The sequence below is a fragment of the Papio anubis genome, chromosome 19 (assembly GCF_008728515.1).
Source record: "Papio anubis isolate 15944 chromosome 19, Panubis1.0, whole genome shotgun sequence".
In the NCBI taxonomy this organism is placed as follows: Eukaryota; Metazoa; Chordata; class Mammalia; order Primates; family Cercopithecidae; genus Papio; species Papio anubis.
This window is the reverse complement of record NC_044994.1, coordinates 6302204-6322601: the sequence shown is the minus strand read 5'-3', so window position 1 is coordinate 6322601 and position 20398 is coordinate 6302204. Positions and strand designations below refer to the sequence as shown.

The 20398-nt window shown below is 42.3% G+C and overlaps 1 protein-coding gene across 3 annotated transcripts in view; it reads right to left on the bottom strand.

Moving 5' to 3' along the window:
• LAMA1 (laminin subunit alpha 1) overlaps positions 1-20398 on the bottom strand; it is a 168558-nt gene that overhangs the window by 30232 nt on the left and 117928 nt on the right. For all 3 annotated transcript variants that reach the window (XM_031658710.1, XM_031658711.1, XM_031658712.1), the window contains exons 36-47: positions 19954-20113; positions 13483-13693; positions 12886-13002; positions 12596-12759; positions 10182-10317; positions 9580-9673; positions 7538-7654; positions 5594-5776; positions 5125-5279; positions 3335-3478; positions 2311-2444; positions 128-278 (exon numbers count right to left, since the gene is read on the bottom strand). In XM_031658710.1, coding sequence (XP_031514570.1) covers positions 128-278; positions 2311-2444; positions 3335-3478; positions 5125-5279; positions 5594-5776; positions 7538-7654; positions 9580-9673; positions 10182-10317; positions 12596-12759; positions 12886-13002; positions 13483-13693; positions 19954-20113 — 1766 coding nt within the window. The remainder of the gene's footprint in view (positions 1-127; positions 279-2310; positions 2445-3334; positions 3479-5124; positions 5280-5593; positions 5777-7537; positions 7655-9579; positions 9674-10181; positions 10318-12595; positions 12760-12885; positions 13003-13482; positions 13694-19953; positions 20114-20398) is intronic.

Below are 20398 nucleotides of genomic sequence, written 5' to 3'. Positions count from 1 at the left end.
ATCCACCCACCTCAGTCTCCCAAAGTGCTGGGATTACAGGCATGAGCCACCACGCTCAGTCCATGACTTTTATACATAGGTAAAATCAATCAATCAGTCCTGTTCAGAAGAACTTTCAGAATGTTACCTTGATTTGTCCTCCAAGACCTCCAACAAACATGAGTGTTGAATTGTTTACATCCAGAACATTAGCTGTCCCAGGGGATTTACTTGTTTTTGCTGGTGGCTTTTGATTTGAGCTCATTTCCTTTACACTCAGTGAACCAATGTTTCCAAATCTAAGGGTCACAAAGAATTGCAAAAGGAACTTTCAGAATTTCCAGTTGGCGCACATACATCCCCATGTTTCCTTCAGACCCACCATCTGCTTCTCCCCAAGAGCCCTGCAACAGCGCCCCCTGCTGGCCTCCTGGCTTCCAGTCTTGCCTACTGCCCCAAATCTTCAAGAGTCGCTCTTCCGAAATAGAAATTTCATCATGTTGCGTCCCTGCTTAAAACATTTGACATGAGCTAAACTGTATCCGAGGACATGTCTACTCCGTAAATACTACCCCATTTTGTAAATAAAAAAAAAATCCCAACAAACCATATTATTATAGAAAAGTGAAAACATATACTTAAAGCTGCTCAAAAGTGATTACCTCTGGAGGAGGATTTTAAAAGAAAGAATTTTGCTTTGTGCCTGAATTTTAAGAAAATGCACCCCCCTACCTGCATCATTATTTTCGGTCCTTGTCTACATGCAATGTGCTGCCAGCCACATGCAATGTCTACCATGCCACACCTTACACCTCTCTCCTGAGGAAGTTTACCAGGTTGGCTGCCTTACACATAGACTTTCTAAAAGTAACATTCTGCATTTTTAAATTTTTTTAGAGGCAGCGTCTTGCTCTGCCACTCAGACTGGAACACAGCGGTGTGATCATTGCTCACTGCAGCCTCGACCTCCTGTGCTCCAGCAATTTCCCGCCTGAGTCTCCTGAGTAGCTGGGACTACAGGCACACTCCACCGTGCCTGGATACATTTTTAATTTTTTTAGAGACAGGGTCTCACTATGTTGTCCAGGCTAACCTCAAACTCCTTGTTGTTCAAATAATCCTCCCTCCTCGGCCTCCCGAAGCACTGGGATTATAGGAGTGAGCCACCATGCCTCGTCTCTAAAGATAACCTAAACTTTTAGACATTTTAGACATTCTAAGGGTAACCTAAGCTTTTCAGTTTTTTCTTCTTCTGATTGTTGATTTTGGTAAGTTTGTTTCTCCTGCAGTAAGAAAAAAATCCAAACCTTAATTTAAAAAAATTTTTGAATTACCTTTTTTTTTTTTTTTTTTTTGAGACGGAGTCTCGCTCTGTCGCCCAGGCTGGAGTGCAGTGGCCGGATCTCAGCTCACTGCAAGCTCCGCCTCTCGGGTTTACGCCATTCTCTTGCCTCAGCCTCCCATGTAGCTGCGCCTGTACTACAGGCGCCCGCCACCTCACCCAGCTAGTTTTTTGTATTTTTTAGTAGAGACGGGGTTGCACGTGTTAGCCAGGATGGTCTCGATCTCCTGACCTCGTGATCTGCTCGTCTTGGCCTCCCAAAGTGCTGGGATTACAGGCTTGAGCCACCACGCCCGGCCAAATTACTTTGTATTATATATTGTCAAATTATAGTTGTATATACTTCTGAGGTGCAAAATGATGTTATGATTTTTGGATATGATGTAGAATGATTAACCATCAATGGATAAAGAAAATGTGGTTTTATACACGAATGGATAAAGAAAATGTGCTTTTATACAAATATACACAATGGAATACTATTATTCAGCCTTAAAAAAGAAGTTCTGTCATTTGTAACAAATGCTTATTTCTTCTTTTTCTTTGTTTTTTGAGATGGAGTCTAGCTCTGTCGCCCAGGCTGGAGTGCAGTGGTGCGACCTCCACTCACTGCAACCTCCGCCTCCTGGGTTCAAGCAATTCTCCTGCCTCAGCCTCTTGAGTAGCTGGGATTACAGGCACCTACCACCACGCCCAGCTAATTTTTGTATTTTTAGTAGACATGGGGTTTCACCGTGCTGGCCAGGCTGGTCTCAAACTCCTGACCTCAGGTGATCCACCCGTCTCGGCCTCCCAAAGTGCTGGGATTGCAGGTGTGAGCCACCGGCCACAAATGCTTACTTCTACAGCTAACCTAAGCCAAGTATTGTTTGGTTATAATCTGACTTTCCAGAAGTTTCAAAGCCTATTATATGATGTTACAAGCGTGTAATTACTTATGAGACACACTTTTAAAAAGAGAGGTGCTCTGAGAGAACATTCTCTACTACCTGGCCACATGGATACTGTGCCATCTGCTGTCATCAATGGGAAAGTCTGGAAACTCCAAGCGTGTGGAGCCGGAGCCCAGGTCCCACAGGAAGGCCACTTTCCCTCGCCGCATCTCCACTGCAAGGAAATCAGACTGGGGGGCGGGGCATGAACGGGGATCAGTTTACACACTGTTTGCCAACCACCACCACACTTTACAGAGTCAGTTCTTACGGTGTTTTCTCTATTCTTAAAAATAAATAAAAAACAAAACCCCCAAATCTATTTTCTTTTGTTTGAAATGGTCCCCTCCCTGGAGCTGGGGCATGACTCTCAGCCCCGGGGACATTAGCGCCTCCCTGCGTGCCTGGCCTGGTCCTCCTCAATACCTCCCATAGAGTCCCCGGGAAAATTCGCTGCGGGTCACAGGCAGACCACTGGGAGCACCAGGGAAGGCACTGAGCTTGCTTGTCTGCCCAGTGTCCGAGGTAAGAAATGGATGTGAAATATGCAGTAAGACAGGAGCCATGAGGTCCCACCCCTGTCACAGGCTTGCCTGTGCTTTGCATCTTATCTCCTGAAGACATTTCAGACACTCTGTGTGCTTGTTAACATTTTCTGCCCCACACACCCAAGGCTTCTGACCTGTTCTCACTGGCACAGCCAAGGTATTAAAGACCTTCCACAGGCACTTGCCATCTGGGGACCACTGGAATTCTTGGCAAGAAAAACCTGACAGAAGCTTGACAATTCTGATAGTCACTCCAGGGGTCACTGGGGGAATCACAAAAACGTTCCATCCCCAGGGCTTGCAGTTAAGATGGCGTCCTTCAGAAATGTCACTTCCCTTCTCACAGGCTTTCAATTTGGTCGTTTGCTCATTTTTAACCTAATGCTACCATTTTAACAAAGGTTAGTCCCTATGGGAGATTTAGAGACTTCGCTAAGGCCCATTTTTTTTTTTTCACCAAATAAGTGAAAATTCAGAAAAATCTAGAAGTGCACAAAAAATTCAGTGCTGCTTTCCAAATGTCCATAACTTACAGAGGTGCTGCTACCGAGGTAGAAGAGAAGATTGTCGGGTTCCTGTGTCTTAACATTTAGTGTTAAGGTGTTGTAGTTAGTAGAGGAAATCTGAGGCTGGTAGGCCCGGATGCAATCTCTGTCTGCAGACACGGCGACTTTAATCTGTAGAAGGAAAATGAAAGTGTCCTCATCATTTGGCGACGCACACCGGCAGCTCACCAGCAGCTCAACAACACTATTCTGAAATGAATTTTCACTGAGGCAGGTTTCCTCTCTTGATAATACACAATGGTTCATGTTTCATGAAGTGACATATCAGATGGTAATAAAAATGATTTCATTTGGTAAAGTGTTTAAATATGAGAAAACCAGTGTTAGTTTTTAATAAGTTATTTTATATAGGTCTTGCTCACATAAGATTTAATTCCTTAAAGACAAGGATTTTATCACCCTGGAATCTTTCTGCCTGACACAAAGAGGATATTTGATAATCATCTGGTGAATAAATGGAGAGGTAATATATTTATTCACTCAGCAGGTATTTATAGAGCAATTATTGTACTTACTGCATATTTCTTTGATTAGTAATTCTTCGCATATGTATCTTACATTAGTCTTAAAGAGTCTAAGTTTGGTATTAACCATAGCATCAAGAAGCATTCCTTGGGCTTACATTTATTTATTTATTTATTTATTTATTTAGGGTCTTGCTCTGTTGCCCAGGCTGAAGTGCAATGGCGTGATCATAGCTCACTGCAGCCTTGAACTTCTAGGCTCGAGCAATCCTCCTGCCTCAGCCTCCTGAGTAGCTGGGACTACAGGTTCACACCACCGAGCCCGGCTATTATGATTTTTTTTTTAGTAGAGACAGGATCTCATTATGTTTCCTAGGGTCATCTCAAACTCCTGGCCTCAAGCAATCCTCCCACCTCAACCTCCCAAATTGTGGGAGTTATGGATGTGAGCTACCATGCCCAGCCTATATTTATTTAGCAACTGTAACTGAAACAGATGCAAGCCAGAGCTCATGGAAACCAACATTCCTTTTCCAATAGCAAGGACACTTGAGAGGAAAAGACAGAGCGTGTGCTCCTTTCTCTTCCCTAGAAAGCCTGAGGTGGACAAATGCAAGCCCAGAGGCTGCATTCATCCTCTGGAAGTCCCCAGTCACATGATGATTGCACATTCTCTCAAAAGGAAACTTTTTCCCTTAGGGCACAGCCAGTGCCATGTGCCACGGGTAAAACATCTTCTCACGTGTGAACTGCTCCAGGTGTCCAGTGCTTCAGGCATTTAGTGACCTGGATTTGTGCAGCCTTTGTCGCATACAAATTGTTTTCCCAGACACCTCAAGGATGAGGCCCATACTACACAAACACTTCAAAGAATATTTGGATTATTAAAACTAAGTTGGTAAAATGAAGAAATAACACCATATGCAACCCATAAACTTAGATAAATGTTAACATGTAGATTCGACATGTTCTGCACTATCCAGGCTAATAGTTTAAATTTAGTCTATAATGATAAATCTCCATAAAGACACGGACATCTCTTTGCTAACAACATTTTGAAGCATGTTGAATAAAAGCAGAACTCAAAAGAAAATGAAGTTAGTTATTGGCTTTAAATATACCAAGACAGGGCTATGAGGAAGCCCGGATTATTAGGATCTGGGTCTTTGGAAGGCCTAAGGGACGCAGTGTGACTGAGAGCCACGTGTGGCTGAGAGCCACGTCTGCATGAATTCCCTGGGATTCCACACGACTGAGAGCCCAGTGATGAAAGCCATGGGGCCCCAAACTCACAGAAGCTGCTTGTTTCCGGGCCTGGCTGATGAGCAGTTTAATTTCTGATAGGTTTCTGCTCAGATTCTCTTCTAACATCTTCAAAGGCTTCAACCGATCAAACAAAAGGTTGGCTTGAGTTTCCACGTCTTTGACTTTTCTTCCAGCCAACAGAGCTAACAAATACAAGAAGGCAAGGGGTGGCAAGAAAGTTGGGGAGAGGGAAAAACAAGATAATTAATTGTCCATTAAGAATGCACTGGGTAAAACAACACCCTAATAACCAAATCCATGACATTTTGGTATTAAGATGAAAACTGCACCAGTAGCACGCATAGACTAAGGCCCTTTTCTTTATAAAGGCTAATCCGGACATTGGCATACTGCTACTTTTCAGGAATGTTGTGAACAACGCACCACTGTGTGCTTAGCTAGCTCCATGTCTGCATGACACAGACGGTCATGACTGGAAGGAAGGGCGCTGACATACTGGCCATGGTGGAGTCCTGCAGAAGCTGGTGCGTCTCTTGTAATGTGCTGTTGACCCTGGACAGGCTGGCAGATGTGCTCAGCAGCTCCTGGCTCAGCCCTGCCACGTCCCTCAGCGTGCTCACCGCGCTCTGGCTTGCAGACGTGGCCAGCTCTTTGGTTTTCGCTCCTTTGTTTCTTGTATCTAAAATAAATGTATACACAAGCATGCACTTTTGCTGCTTACACACAGAGAAAATAAAACTACAACAATTGTAATTTTGCACAGAAATACATTATTGTCATATTACTGATGCTGAACACAAACTGAGGCTGGCTTGTTTGCTTTTTTTCTTTCGGGCAGGGGTCAATGACCTGGGAGCTTCTTGTTTCTAATGGCAATATTAAAACTGCATATCTTGTGCTCTACTATCCCCTTTTAGGGACAAACGAAATAATTTTTGTTACTACTTCTCTGGAATATGATTTCAGTACACAATGAGATCACAAAAGTGATGACCAATCGCCGTGTGATCTGTGTCTTACATCTTAATCAGCTACATTGCTTTATTTGGGTCCTTTTCCATCACGCCCTTCTCACCTTCATGAAACATGTTCTCCACCTCCTTTCATGTCTGGATACTAAGGATTTGGATCCTAGTTCTGCAGCTGAGGTGGGAATGTCTTAAGTTACAGGAAGAGGTATTTGCCCATAGCATCAATTGGCTGCTAGAAGTAACAGCAGAAGAAAGCCTAAACAGCCACTCAAGGTAAATTAGAATTCAGTTATTCTAGAAAATCCAGGTGAGGATTTTTAAAAGACACTATCATTCATTTTTGAAGCATTTAATCACAAGTGGGGCAAAACATTTACCGCAGAAAAAGCTGGAAAAAGGGTATACAGGTGGCCTTTTTACTTTCCTTGCAACTTTTCTGTAAGCTCAAAATTATTTTCAAATAAAAATGTTACTAAGCATTTAGTCAAAATATACCATGGCATCCTTATAAAAAAAGAAAAGGAAAAAGAAGTCTTCCAGATCAGAAAATGCTTCATTGTTTCAAGGTAAGAAGTAAGCCCAACGCAGCATGCCCAGTTTCCCCAGGTGACTCCATGCTTACACACAGAAGCCCGGCAGACAGAAGGACTTTGGGCTTCTTGTTTTTAAGGGCTTTAAAGCACTTTTAAAGTGCTCCTTTGAGCACTTTATAAGACTTTTTCAAAAGATGTTTATTAAGCAAAAAAGGAGGATGGGCACAGTGGCTCACGCTTGTAATCCAGCATTGTGGGAGACCAAGGCAAGAGGGTCGCTTGAGGCCAAGAATTCAAGGCCAATCTGGGCAACGTAGCAAGACCTGGTCTCTATAAAACAATAGAAACTTTAGAAGTAAAAGACAACAAAAGAACAAAAGAGAAGTTTGAGGTGCCGCGCAATTCATTTGTATTAGACTTAAAAAAATGACCCTATTTAAAATTTTCAAGAATACCACATTTCTAAACCATCAGTATTAAAGTGATCAGTGAGCCTAATGTTTTACTGCCTCACTAAGGAAGACGGCCAAGCAAGCAGTCTTCAGTTTGCCACACTGATAATGAATCTGGCATTTTCCCCTTAGGCAGGTAAAGCACATTCCAGCTTCTTTACTTGCTGACTTCTTTCAATGGTCCTTCTTCCTCTAAGCAATGTGTCAAGCATTTCAAAAGTAAGCAATTCAGATGGTACTATGCAATCTCTGTTTTTAAGATTATAAATTCTAGCAGTTTGATGCAAGTATTGTGATGTTATTTTAAAAACCAATGATTTTCATTTCGAAGTCTTATTCCTTTCCAAGTAAAAATTTTGTCAATCTTAGTCTCATTTTTGAGCTAGCGCCTTGACCAGTCTTGAGGCAGGACTTCCTTATGCTCCTGAGTGATGCTTTTACAGTGAGAAGACGTGATTTAAAGAAGAACGTCTTTTCCACTTACCTTCAGGAATTGCTCTGAGTATCAAGACTGATTCATTGGTCTGCCTGGTAATTTCATCAGCATTCTCTTGAAATCTGTTTGTCTTATTTCTCAGTTCACTGAGTTCCAATGCAATAACTATTTAAAGGGAGAAAAATGTTTCCTTTCAGGTTAGCCTACTAAAAGGTTGCCTAGGCAACAGCTTTGTCATTCTTGACCATCTACAGAATTCATAGCTTTCTAAAGAGACTCCCAATATTGACAGTTTTTCCAGCAAGACTGAGCAACATTCATTATAGAAATTAAGAGTGTGGGCCGGACGCGGTGGCTCACGCCTGTAATCCCAGCACTTTGGGAGGCTGAGGCGGGTGGATCACGAGGTCAGGAGATTGAGACCAGCCTGGCTAACACGGTGAAACCCTGTCTCTACTAAAAATACACACACACACACACACACACACACACACACACACACACACACACACAAAATTAGCCAGGCCTGGTGGCAGACGCCTGTAGTCCCAGCTACTCAAGAGGCTGAGGCGGGAGAATGGCGTGTACCCAGGAGGCGGAGCTTACAGTGAGCCGAGATAGCGCCACTGCACTCCAGCCTGGGAGAAAGAGCAGGACTCCAGTCTCAAAAAAAAAAAAAAAAAAAAAAAAAAAAAAAGAAATTAAGAATGTGTTTCTAGCTTGCTCGATCATTTTCTCTACTTCGCTTGTTGACTTTCTCACTAATATTTCTACTTAAATTTCATGTCCAATTTTACTAGAGCTCAAGGACCAAGAGCTGTGTTTAAGTCACTCAGTCTTAATCAGATGCACTAACTTTCTATCCCCATCTGAATCTTGGTCACCTTTCTCCTCTGAGTTGTCAAACCCCTAAGGTGGGCTCCCACCTGGGAGTCTTCCTCATAGTCTCCCACCTGCATCTCTGGCCAATCCTCCATCCCCTTCTATTCCCTTCTGGCCACCCAACTGGAACTCAACTTAACCTCCTTCTCAAGTTTGATCACAGCTTTTACTTTTAAAATTTCTGTTCATAACATACAATCACATTTTGATTTTGAGCACATGGTGAAAACAAGAAATTTTAATTGCCAGCAAGCTCCCAATTTCACTACCTATGAAGTACCTCTAGTTGTACAGACTGAAATTACAGCCCATCAACACATTATGCATTTTCGATACTGTGAGATGCCAACATAAATTTTAAATTGTGTCACTCAATGAGAAAAAAAATTTATGCACATATCCAAGCCTTTGGTTCAGACAGTTGTGGAAGGATCCAGTGTTAGACTTGGAAGTAAGTCACCTGTAAAGGGAATGAGCTGTGAGTATGGCCCACTATTTACTCCTCCAGAAATCTTGGTATTTTTGATCTATTAGAATATATTAAGATGGAAAGCATGTTATTTGTTATTTAAAAAGTATGCCTACATAGTTTCTCTTACATAACAGATTCCTGATGCCATTTTGGTTTATGTTTATTGGATGGATTGCTTTTACATATGCCAAGTCATTCTTTCTTGAAACTTTAGGACAAATTAACTGCATAGATATTTTTTGAAAAACGGCTAAATCAATTATGATTTAATGTAATAATTATTAAACGAGAACCTACCATGAGTCTAACATGATATTAGTCCCATGAGAAAGGTAAAACAAATATCAAGCATAATATATCTCTTCAAGGAAAAATAAAGGAGTGCACCCAATCAAAGATAACCCAAGAGACACTAGGAAGAACAGTGAAGGCTCCAAGCTAAGGCGATGAGTGGAGGATTAAGGACAGGTTAAAGATAGAGATGACTGCACAATAAAGGAACAGATATCACTAGAATAAAAATGCCAAATTATATGAAGTTTATGTGATAGGAAGTTTATACGATAGGAAAGTTTATATGATAGGAAAGTTTATATGATAGGAAATCGGAATATAAATAGGACATAGAAATGCTAAGTTTCAAGTTGCTGCATGCAAGGAGAACGTTCTTAGAGGTTGCTCAGCGAGATGCTCACGCTCACTCTGCCTGTCTACACCGTCCGAGCCACACGCTGACCTGGAAGCTTCCTGCTGAGGTTGTCGCCTTCATTTAGAAATCTGGAGCTGCGCTGCACGGCCGCTTTCCCATTAGAAACAAGGGATTCTGAGAGCTGGAAAACAGAACCACTTAAGCATGGTGAAAGCAGGGCAGATGGAGTCCTGCTGGGGATGGAGGAAGTGACTCCATCAGAGTAGCCCCCAGCCACATTCCCAGCAAGAAAGTCAGCCAGGTACCAGGTAGGGACAATTTCAAATGGCTGAGGCAAGAGAACACAAAGACATTTTTAAGTAGGTAAGGAAGGAAACTAGCCATTCAATAGAGATTTTCACCGTGGTTAAAGAAAAATGTCTCCAGTAGGTATCAAGTAGCATTATCATTTTTAGCTCAAGGAAATGTGAGATTGTTCTCATCTCTACGCTGGTTTCTAGTCTCTATAAAGAAGTATTTATGATCTTAAAAAATTAAAGCACAGATCACATGATGACAGAAGCCAGAAACAGATTCCACCAGAAAAGAATGTTAATAGGCAGAAATGGAGGCCACTGAATCTCTGTTCAAACCGGGTACAGAACAATCTCCCACAGAGCCCAGAAAAAGAAGCCCACGGCATTTCCTACCAGGCTCATCTCAGTCACAGTCCTGTGAGCATCTTTGGCCAGTTCCTCCGATTCTTCGATCAGGTTCTGGATGTTGTAATGGACATAGGCTGCACTGGTGGCATTCAGGGACACATTTCTGACATTTTCAAGGCCACTATCAAAGCAGCATATTTAGATACGTTATGATAAGCTAAATCAAACTTGCCGATTCACTCACAAAAATCATAAATGCCTACTAGTCTTGAAAGCCTCCTATCTTCTTTCCCCTTAGAAGAGTATCATCCATAAAAAATAACAACCTGTGGGTTCCCACGTAACTTCAAAAGCAATTTTTGAGAAGCCATAGCCACTTTGTCATAATAACACTCAGAACTGCTATTTAATCAATACCCAAGAAGAGACTACTGCTGTTTCCCTTAGACAACCATTCATCACTTTCCACAAGCTGCCCTCAGCATTCCTCAATCTCTGTTCCAACCCCCTGTGCATGTCTGGGGTGCCGTTGCATGTTTGCATTGGTTATAAACTCCCTGCAACACACTTGTTAACCTCCAAGAAGTGTTCCTAAGCATACCTGAGGTCGCTGAATCTTATCCCTCAAATGGCATGACAATTTTACAAAATTCACTAGAAATTCTGGAGGAAGATCAGCTAATATTTCAATCAGCTCAACATCATTCTAACAAGTGGGCACGTCACTTAGGAACTTGGTAACCGGTCATGGCACAAGGTCATCCAGTGCTCTCGATCTTGAAAATAAAGTCTGGCAATGGGCACATCTTTGCCTGCTGAGTAACTCACTTCATTTTATTTCCAAGGTTATTGAGTCGGGCAATTCCCAGACCAAATATTAGCAGTTATTGCTTGTTACTATTGGACTGGCAAAATTCTATGATTTATAAATAAAATATACTAATTTAACTTCGTGTTATCACAACAAATTGCTTCTACTAGTCATACAAAGTAATAAAGATTTTGTTTTAGCTAGGTATGGAGTCAGAACATGTTTTTCTCTGTGGGGGAAATGATGAAAACTGATGAGAAGAGAGAAGCTAGTATCTCATGCCATTTTCCACTACTGATCCCTAAGACATATTAGGAAGCAGTACTCAATTTAGCACACAATTTATGCAATATTCTATCATATCATTTTTAATTGCTTTTGTTGTGTGAACTAATCTTTTATGTCAGCATTTTTCAAATAAAGAGATATGCATCCTTCCCTTTCCACAGAACATGCACACACAAGAACATACATCTTCCCAGTGTGGTCAGCCTTGTCACCCATAATGCACACCAAATTTTAAAGAAAGAAATTTACCAATTAACTCACAGTATTGTGTAAATCACTGGTAACACCTAAAACTTCAGGTCCCACATTTGCTGCACATTAGAATCATCTTAGGGTTTAAAAAAAAATCACAAAACCCAGGCTACATCCCAGTCCCATTAAGTCACAACCTTTGTGGGGAAGGCAGCTAAGGAACAAAGGCATTGGTGTCTTAAGAAGCTCCCCAGAAGATTCCAGTGTGCAGACAAGTTTGAAACGGCTGGCTAAAATTGTGCTTCTCATTTAAAGGCATTTTTAGCAAGTTGAGTACATATTTTTCAAATATCCAAAAAATATAAGCTAAAGTAATTGTATTACAATGGCAGACTTTCAGGCAGTAGAAAATAATTGGAGGTGGTATCTCTCAGGGATTGGAAAAGAGACTCTCAACACTTCTATAGGAGAGAGTGGACAGCCACATCCTCCACCCAAATAATACACTCCAAAAAGGCTGGATCTGTAAAGAAATTAATAACCTCATTCTGTCCCACCTGCAACCTAACAAAGCTCTGAGCACTCAGTAAGTGCTTAATAAAGACCTGATGGCTTGAAACTGTAGCATACTATTTTTTTTTTTTTTTTTTTGAGATGGAGTCTCGCTCTGTCGCCCAGGCTGGAGTGCAGTGGCACCATCTTGGCTCACTGCAAGCTCCGCCTCCCGGGTTTACGCCATTTTCCTGCCTCAGCCTCCTTAGTAGCTGGGACTACAGGCGCCCACCACCATGCCCGGCTAATTTTTTGTATTTTTAGTAGAGACAGGTTTCACTGTGTTAGCCAGGATGGTCTCGATCTCCTGACCTCATGATCTGCCCGCCTCGGCCTTCCAAAGTGCTGGGATTACAGGCGTGAGCCACTGTGCCCGGCCGCATACTATGTGTTTTAAGTCTTGTCCCGTTATTTGCATTTTTCCATCAGATATGTAGGCCAATGGTAAACTATGTTAGCAGACATGAAGGAATCTAACTTGCCAGGTAAATAAAAGAGGAGTGCTCATTTTTACACAAAGGAAGAGTGACCCATCACTGTGAAAAAAAAGTCCATCTTTGTTTTCTCTAATCAATAGATTGCAAACTCTTGAATTCCCACAAAGGCGTGTTCCTACCTGTCCAGAACATCTGCCAGTCTCTGGAACTCAGCGGCATGGTCCTCAGCGCTGTAGACCAGGTCAAGTGCGTTCCTTTGGGACATGTGCATGACCAGGTCATCTACGTGGTGCCTGATTTTGGCAGACCATAAAAGTAGCGTATCCTGGTGATGCTCTAAGTGCTACATGGAGAAATTAATATTGTAAATATATGCACATCTATTTAATAACAGATATATGTGCATATAGACAAGATGTGTGAAGATTCTTTAAAAACTGTACTGTGGCCGTGCTGAGTGGTAACTCACCTCTAGAGCATCTTGCACAGCATCTGTTTGTGCAGCAGCAGTATCTATCAGTCCTTGTCCTTGGGCGATGAGCTCTGAGGTCAGATTTTGTTCTTCTTGAACATGTAGCTTTTTATCCTGCAGCAGAAATGGCATTTTAAGGATGTTTCATAAAAGCAACTGTGCTTCTGACCTTTGGCTCCTAATGCTATGTGCAGAAGTTAGTGCACGGGACTCACTTTTATTTTATTTTATCTTTTGAGATGGAGTCTCATTCTGTTGCCAGGCTGGAGTGCGGTGGTGCAATCTCGGCTCACTACAACCTCTACCTCCCGAGTTCAAGCGATTCTCCTGCCTCAGCCTCCCGAGTAGCTGGGACCACAGGCGCGCGCAACCACGCCCAGCTAATTTTTGTATTTTTAGTAGAGACGGGGTTTCACCATGTTGGCCAGGATGGTCTCCATCTCTTGACCACATGATCTGCTTGCCTCGGTCTCCCAAAGTGCTGGGATTACAGGCGTGAGCCACCTGGCCAGACCAGGGCTCACTTTTAATTGCTTACGTTGGAGTATTTTGTTACCCGTTATAATTGAGAAGGAGAGAGAGAGTGAGACTCACACTGAATTCTCTCAGGTTAGCATTGACCATGAACAGCAGGTGGTTGCTTTCCTGGGTCTTTGCCTCGGCTTCCCTCACAAGCACCTCAGCCGCCTTTAGTTCACTGTTGTGCTTTGAAAGGAAGTGGCTTGTTGCTTCTTTCAATACCTCCAATTCTTCCAGTGGCTTTTGGTAATTTTCCTGAATTTGTGACAATAAATCTTCAGCAGCCCTGATAAATATGAATGGTTCACATAGTAAGTAAATGAACAACAAAACTCCTATCTCTGAAATAATAGTGGAAAAATTTTTTACATATTTATGCCTAGTCTCTTTTTGAAATTGTAAGTGATACATCATAACTTCTTAAGAATGGAAACAATTTTTCTAAGATAGCTACTGGTATGGCAGGTTTATATTTTATCCTTAACAAATTGTCTTTTTTTTTTTTTAAGTGGTGCATCTCACAGATACATTTATTCATGCCAGGAAGTAAACGGTACTTATACAAGTGCACAGTGACCTTCCACGTTCCCATATAGTTTGCTGAAATGTACAGGCACAGTGACCTTTCATCTCAGGTGTATTTCAAGTTAAGCTGGTTAGGATGACCATGAGCAGGCACAAGTCTTGAAGCTTTCAAAGCTTTACTTCTTTTTTTTTTGAGAGAAGTCTTGCTCTTGTCCCCTAGGTTTCAGTGCAAAGGCTTGATCTCAACTCACTGCAACCTCTGCCTCCCAGGCTCAAACGATTCTCCTGCCTCTGCCCGCCAAGTAGCTGGGATTAAGGTGCCTACCATCACACCCAGCTAATTTTTGTATTGTTTAGTAGACACAGGGTTTGGGTTTCACCATGTTGGCCAGGTTGGTCTCAAACTCCTGACCTCAGGTGATCCGCCCGCCTTGGCCTCCCGAAGTGCTGGGATTACAGGCATGAGTCACTGTGCCCGGCCCAAAGCTTTACTTCTTTTATCAGCTCTGATGATTTTATAAATGATGAAGGTCATTAAACCCCTCCTCCCCAAATTTCCTGGTAAACTGGGGTCCAGTGGGCTTTGTGAGAATCTGAACACTTAAACTTTCTAATACATTTTAGTAATGGAATTAAAAAAGATCATCTCCATGAATCTGGATTCAGGAAATTGGGACAACATTCTGAGTTGATGGGAACTGCCATCTTTCATTATATATAATACAGCAAGAAATTGAAAGAAGGCTATTCAGTGAATTTACCAATTTATATATATGGTAAAAGGATTTTCTGCAGCTAGTTAAGAAGAAGCAGATTTCATAAAAGCTTTCAAATTCAAAGTGACAAAAAGATATGATTTGTACCATGGATAAACGCAAGCTTTAGAATATCAAACGATTTTTTTTCCTATGCCTTTATAAATATGCCATCAAACTGCTTATTTAAATCAATTTTGAATTTATAGCTGCATAGAATAATAAAATTTCATGCTACAAATCCTTGCAGTGGTGGGGAATATCCTATGAACTCTTCATTTCAATTTGTCAGGAGAACTTTGAAAAATTCTATGGAAAATGCCTTGTAAAACGCCCTCAGCTTTCACAGGTGTCAGGTTACTGGGTTAAGACACGATCAAAAACATTTGTCAAGGATATAAATTTGAACTCTGACATTATTAGAATAGCATCAGGACTTACAATTTTTAATGATATACTTACAATTTTTAATGATAATAAAGACTTTGCATTATGAGCAGGCAACAAGAACTAAAACATATACATAAGAAAACACGAATAAACCCAATATATTTCTAATGTCTGATCATGAATCTGTTATTACTTTTATTAAATAAGATAGCTCTCTAAGAAAATTTAAAATAAATTAGCCAGGTGTGGTGGCGCATGCCTATAGTCCCAGCTACTCAGGAGGCTGAGGTAGGAAAATCGCTTCAGCCTGGGAGGTGGAGGCTGCAGTGAGCTGAGATCATGCCACTGCACTCCAGCCTGGGTGACTGAGTGAGACCCTGTCTCAAAAAGAAAACAAATAAAGTTCAAAATAGAAACCAAATTTTCATCTATAAGGTAACTCTACTATGTAAACTACAATCACGTGAATGACATACCCCTCAATAATTTGAACAAGATTAAGCAACAAAACAAACCCACTCAGCACTTCATTAGCTTCTTCTAGCAAAATTAGCAGAGGAAACTGGTGTTTCCCAAACTACGTTCCTCTACAACACCAGTGTCCCAAGAACTGCCAGGCAGATTCCTTGAACAAATATTCCAGGGTGAAAGAAGCGTAGCTGGATCCTCCACGGGGCTGCTGATGGGCGTACTAAAAGCTTTGAGTGTACTAAAAGCTTTGAGAAGACCTGCAGTACAGAACTTGTCTCTCCTTAGCAGACACTATGTCAAGGCATGTGCTTCTTTAATGAAGTATCTTTGGTCGGTCACAGTGGCTCACGCCGGTAATCCCAGCACTTTGGGAGGCCGAGGTGGGCAGATCACCCGAGGACAGGAGTCCAAGACCAGCCTGGTCAACATGGTGAAACCCTGTCTCTACAAAAATACAAAATTACAAAAATTAGCTGGGCATGATGGTGGGCGCCTGTAATCCCAGCTGCTCAGGAGGCTGAGGAGGGAGAATCGCTTGAACCCGGGAGGCGGAAGTTGCAGTGAGCTGAGATCACGCCACTATACCCCAGCCTGGGAGACTACAAAAATAAATAAATAAATAAAAATATTTTAATAGGTCTGAGATACCAGCATGGAAATCATCTGAAAAACAGCTACAAACGATAATCCAAAGTGTGTAGTAAAGAGTCAACGTGGCAGGCTGGAGCCCGCTCTCCTTTGAAAGGCCTGCTGGTGAGGTGGACTGTGTTCCCACAGATCCCTAACTGCTAAGAGTAGCTCACTACCTGGGCTGTTTGTGTAAGCAACGTGGTTTATGCTGAACATCTGCTTTCCTTCTGGGAGTCGAGTTTTGCTATGTGCTAGGCAGAGGGTGCCTACCAGTACAGCTCCGACAAAATCCCCGGATACAGAATCTCTGACAGGCTTCCCTGGGCAGAAACATCACACACATGGTGCTGCATTTTTCTTGCTGGGGGAGGAGTGCTCTCTGGGATCCCACATGGGGAGAGGACTTCATGGATTCCTCCAGACTCTGCTGTGTCCTTTTGTCCCATCTGGCTGGACCTCCTTAATAAATCTTAGCCGTAAGTACAGTTATATGCTGGATCCTGGGGGTCCTGGTGAAACTCTGAATGTGGTGGTAGTCCTGGAGACCCCCAACCCACCATGAAAACCAGTCTGTCTGTGTGCTCAACTTCTCATCTATGTGATCGCCATGCTTTAGCATGAACCACCAATTTTCTAAGAATTATCATTAAAAAGCAGATAATTCCTAAAATCATCCATGTAATTTGAAATGGCATATATATAGGGATTATCTATGGAAAATTGGAAAGTGGAGGCCAGAGTATACATTTTAAACTCTTGACTTTTAAAATAAAAGGTCTCTTTAGTAATATTTTTACTTACAAATTAGAGATCAGCAATCTTATCAATAACTTTATTCCAAGTGAAACCATAATGGCAGTGACAGAGAAAGGGGTCGTAGAGGCCGTCGCCAGTAGGGGAGGGTCAGGAGGCACTGAGGGGAACAGGTGGAGGTGGGGGCTGGCCCTGCCTCTCCCCCTCCTTTCAGGCTCTTCAACCAGGTCTTCCCAGGAACCACGCATCCTAGAGGCGGCGCCCTAGGGCTGGGCTCTGCTCCCTAACCTTCCTCAGCCACCCACACATCTGAGTTGCTGGGGAGCTTGTTCAGGATGGAGAGTCCCAGGCCCGCCTTGCAGATCCTAGGAAAGTTAATATTTGTTCAAGGAATCTGCCTAGGAGTTCATGGGACACTAGTGTTGTAGAGGAACATAGCTTGAGAAACACCAGTTTCCTCTGTCAATTTTGCTAGAAGAAGCTAATGAAGAGTGCTGGGGTTTTTTTTGTTTTGTTTTGTTTTTGGGGGTTAATCTTGTTCAAGTCATTGAGGACTATATCATTTCATGTGGTTGTGGTTTAGATAGTAACATCATCCTATAGATGAAAATTTGACCTCTGTTTTAAACTTTCTTATTGTATTTAAAGTGCATATTCAGAAAATAAACTTTCCCCAAATGGACCAGGAGTTCCTAGTGGGCAAAAGGCTCTATTGTTCCCCTGTATGTCCCCAACTCCTGGCACAATGCCAGGGTTCAGGTCACTTTGCTGAACGAATGAATGAATGAATGAATGCACTGATCTCAGACGGGTAACAGCGGGAAGGGACAGCCTCACAAAATGATTCTCTAGGATCTGCAGGGTAGGCCTGGGAATCTCTATCCTTCACATGCTCCCCACCAACTCAGATGTGTCGGGGGCTGAGGAAGGTTAGGGAGCAGAGTCTAACTCAGGGGCGTCACCTCCAGGGTGGGCAGGTCCTGGGAAGACCTGGTTGGAGATGCCCAAGAGGAACACAGCTGAAGCCTCAGTGTGCAGTCGGGGCTGCAGGACTAATGTTCAACTTGGCTTCTGTGACCACTGCCCATTGCCTCTCAAATTCGATGCAAACTCCAGCTGAGCTTCTTTGGCTCCAGTGTTCCCTCGCTCAATGGCTCTCCACCTATGCTAGACTGAGATCTCGTTTCCCTGCCCCTGAAAGGCCCTCGATGTCTCTAACTATCCAAATTCCACCCGCCCATCTTTTATGGATTGGGTCTCAAATGGTACTTCCTTTTGTTCTGGGTGGGAAAATAATAGGGTTTAGACTCAAACAGATTCAGGTTTGTGGTCAGGTTTCATATTGTCCTGGAGGCTTAATTAACATAGGGCAAGTTACTTATATTCTCTGGGCCTCAGTTTCCTCAACTGGATTCTCCCCTACCTGGAAAGACTGAGATGACCACAGAGCACAATGTGAGAAGAGAAGCCGGCACTCTCCTGGCACAGAGGAGGGGCTCCAGAGACAGCTGCTCACACCCGTCTCCTGGCACCACACCCTCCTCTCATTTCCCCCCAAGGCCTTTAGATCCTAGTTCTCTCAGAGCCCTTTCAAGGCCCTATTATTCTAGTAATTAGATTACTAGTCCTCTCTCCAAACTCCATCCAACTGTAAACACATCCTTTTGTTTTTCACCTAAAAAATCAACAATGTCAAAAATTATGTTCCACGATGAAAAAAGCCACATACCCAAGTGTGTTGCTGGTGGCAGTGCACATTGTTTTTAAAAAATATTTTAAAAAATTATTTGGAAGCGCATGTTAGGAATCCTCAAAATGCAAATTCTTTGACTAAATAATTCTACTTTTTTTTTTTTTTTTTTTTTTGAGATGGAGTCTTGCTCTGTTGCCCAGCCTGGAGTGCAGTGGCACGATCTCAGCTCACTGCAACCTCCGCCTCCCAGGTTCAAGCAATTCTCCTGCCTCAGCCTCCTGAGTGGCTGGGATTACAGGCATCCACCACCATGCCAGGCTAATTTTTGTATTTTTAGTAGAGACGGGGTTGGCCTTGTTGGCCAGGCTGGTTTTGAACTCCTGACTTCAGATGACCCGCCCGCCTCAGCCCCACAAAGTGCTGGGATTACAGGTGTGAGCCACCATGCCCAGCCAATAATTCTACTTCTTAATATCTACCCTGATAATAATCTGAAATACAGAAAAAGATGACATATATATACAGTATAAATAAATATTTGATATTTCAATATAGAAAAATATATAAAGCATTTGCATAAGAAGTCCATCACAACATAATTTAAAATAGCAAAATATTAAAGTTTAAATATCTCACAGGACTATATCATTTCATCTGATTACAGTTTAGATAGTAAATTCAAGAACAAAGTTTTGATGAAGTATCATGTAACTATTTATAACAGCACTTCAGACATTCATTACAATCTGGCAGAGACACAGCCTGTGCTGGTATATCAAGTAATACCTGTATGGAAATGCTAAGATAAAAGCTGGAAAGGAAACTCCAAACTCCTTGTGACTGTATGTAAGAATGCTCTGTGATCTCTGTGTCACTTCACATCATGGGTTTCCATGTAACTGTACTTTTGTATAGAACTGAGTTCAATTATTCTGGCATAACATTGACCTGTCTTGGAGTTCACGGTATTGGTGGCCACCAATGATTTTTTTTCTATGAGAGTTTACTGCCTTATCCTTGGTCTACAGTACTATGAGGCTCTGCTGTTTGTGCTAGGTGGAAACATCCCAGAATCATAGAAAAGGACAGAAGCCACTGCATGATAGCACAAAGATAGATTATACTGGCTGCACAGATTACACCGTTCTATATTTGGAGGGGTCAGTAACCACCTCTTCCTTTACCTGACCACAGGGACCCTTCTCCTCTCTTAGGATATTCCATTCCCAGTGAGCACTTTTCTTCCAGGATGCCTCCTTCTCCTTTGGAGATAGCATGCAAGTTTCTCTCTCTACTTGGTTGCATTGTGAACGGTAATTGGGAACTTACTTGAGTTCAAGAGTGGCATTTTGGTGCAACTGTGTGAAGTCTCTTCTCTGCATGATTTCCAGCAAAGATGTCCCATTCTGTTGCATGCTCTGAAGTGTAGAATTGAGTAGCAGGAAATCTTCATCCAAAGTCTGATTTAAAGTTGTCTTTTCAATAATTTCTATGGAGAAAATTCACCAATTATTTAATAAGCCTCTGAAAAGTGGCTAGTAGCAAGTGAAAAACTTAGAAACTTCTCTGCTGAGGACTGCTCTGTTTACCTAAGCTGAGTTGGACCTCCATGCCAGGCCAGGCCACCTGGTGTATCCCAATGTACTCTGTACATCCCTTAACTAAACATCCATGAACTTGGGATTACTGGCCTATTTCAAAGTCTTTCCATGCACCAATAAACTCCCTAAAGGCAGGGACATGGTGTCAACCTCAGCATTTCCTTGTACCTGGC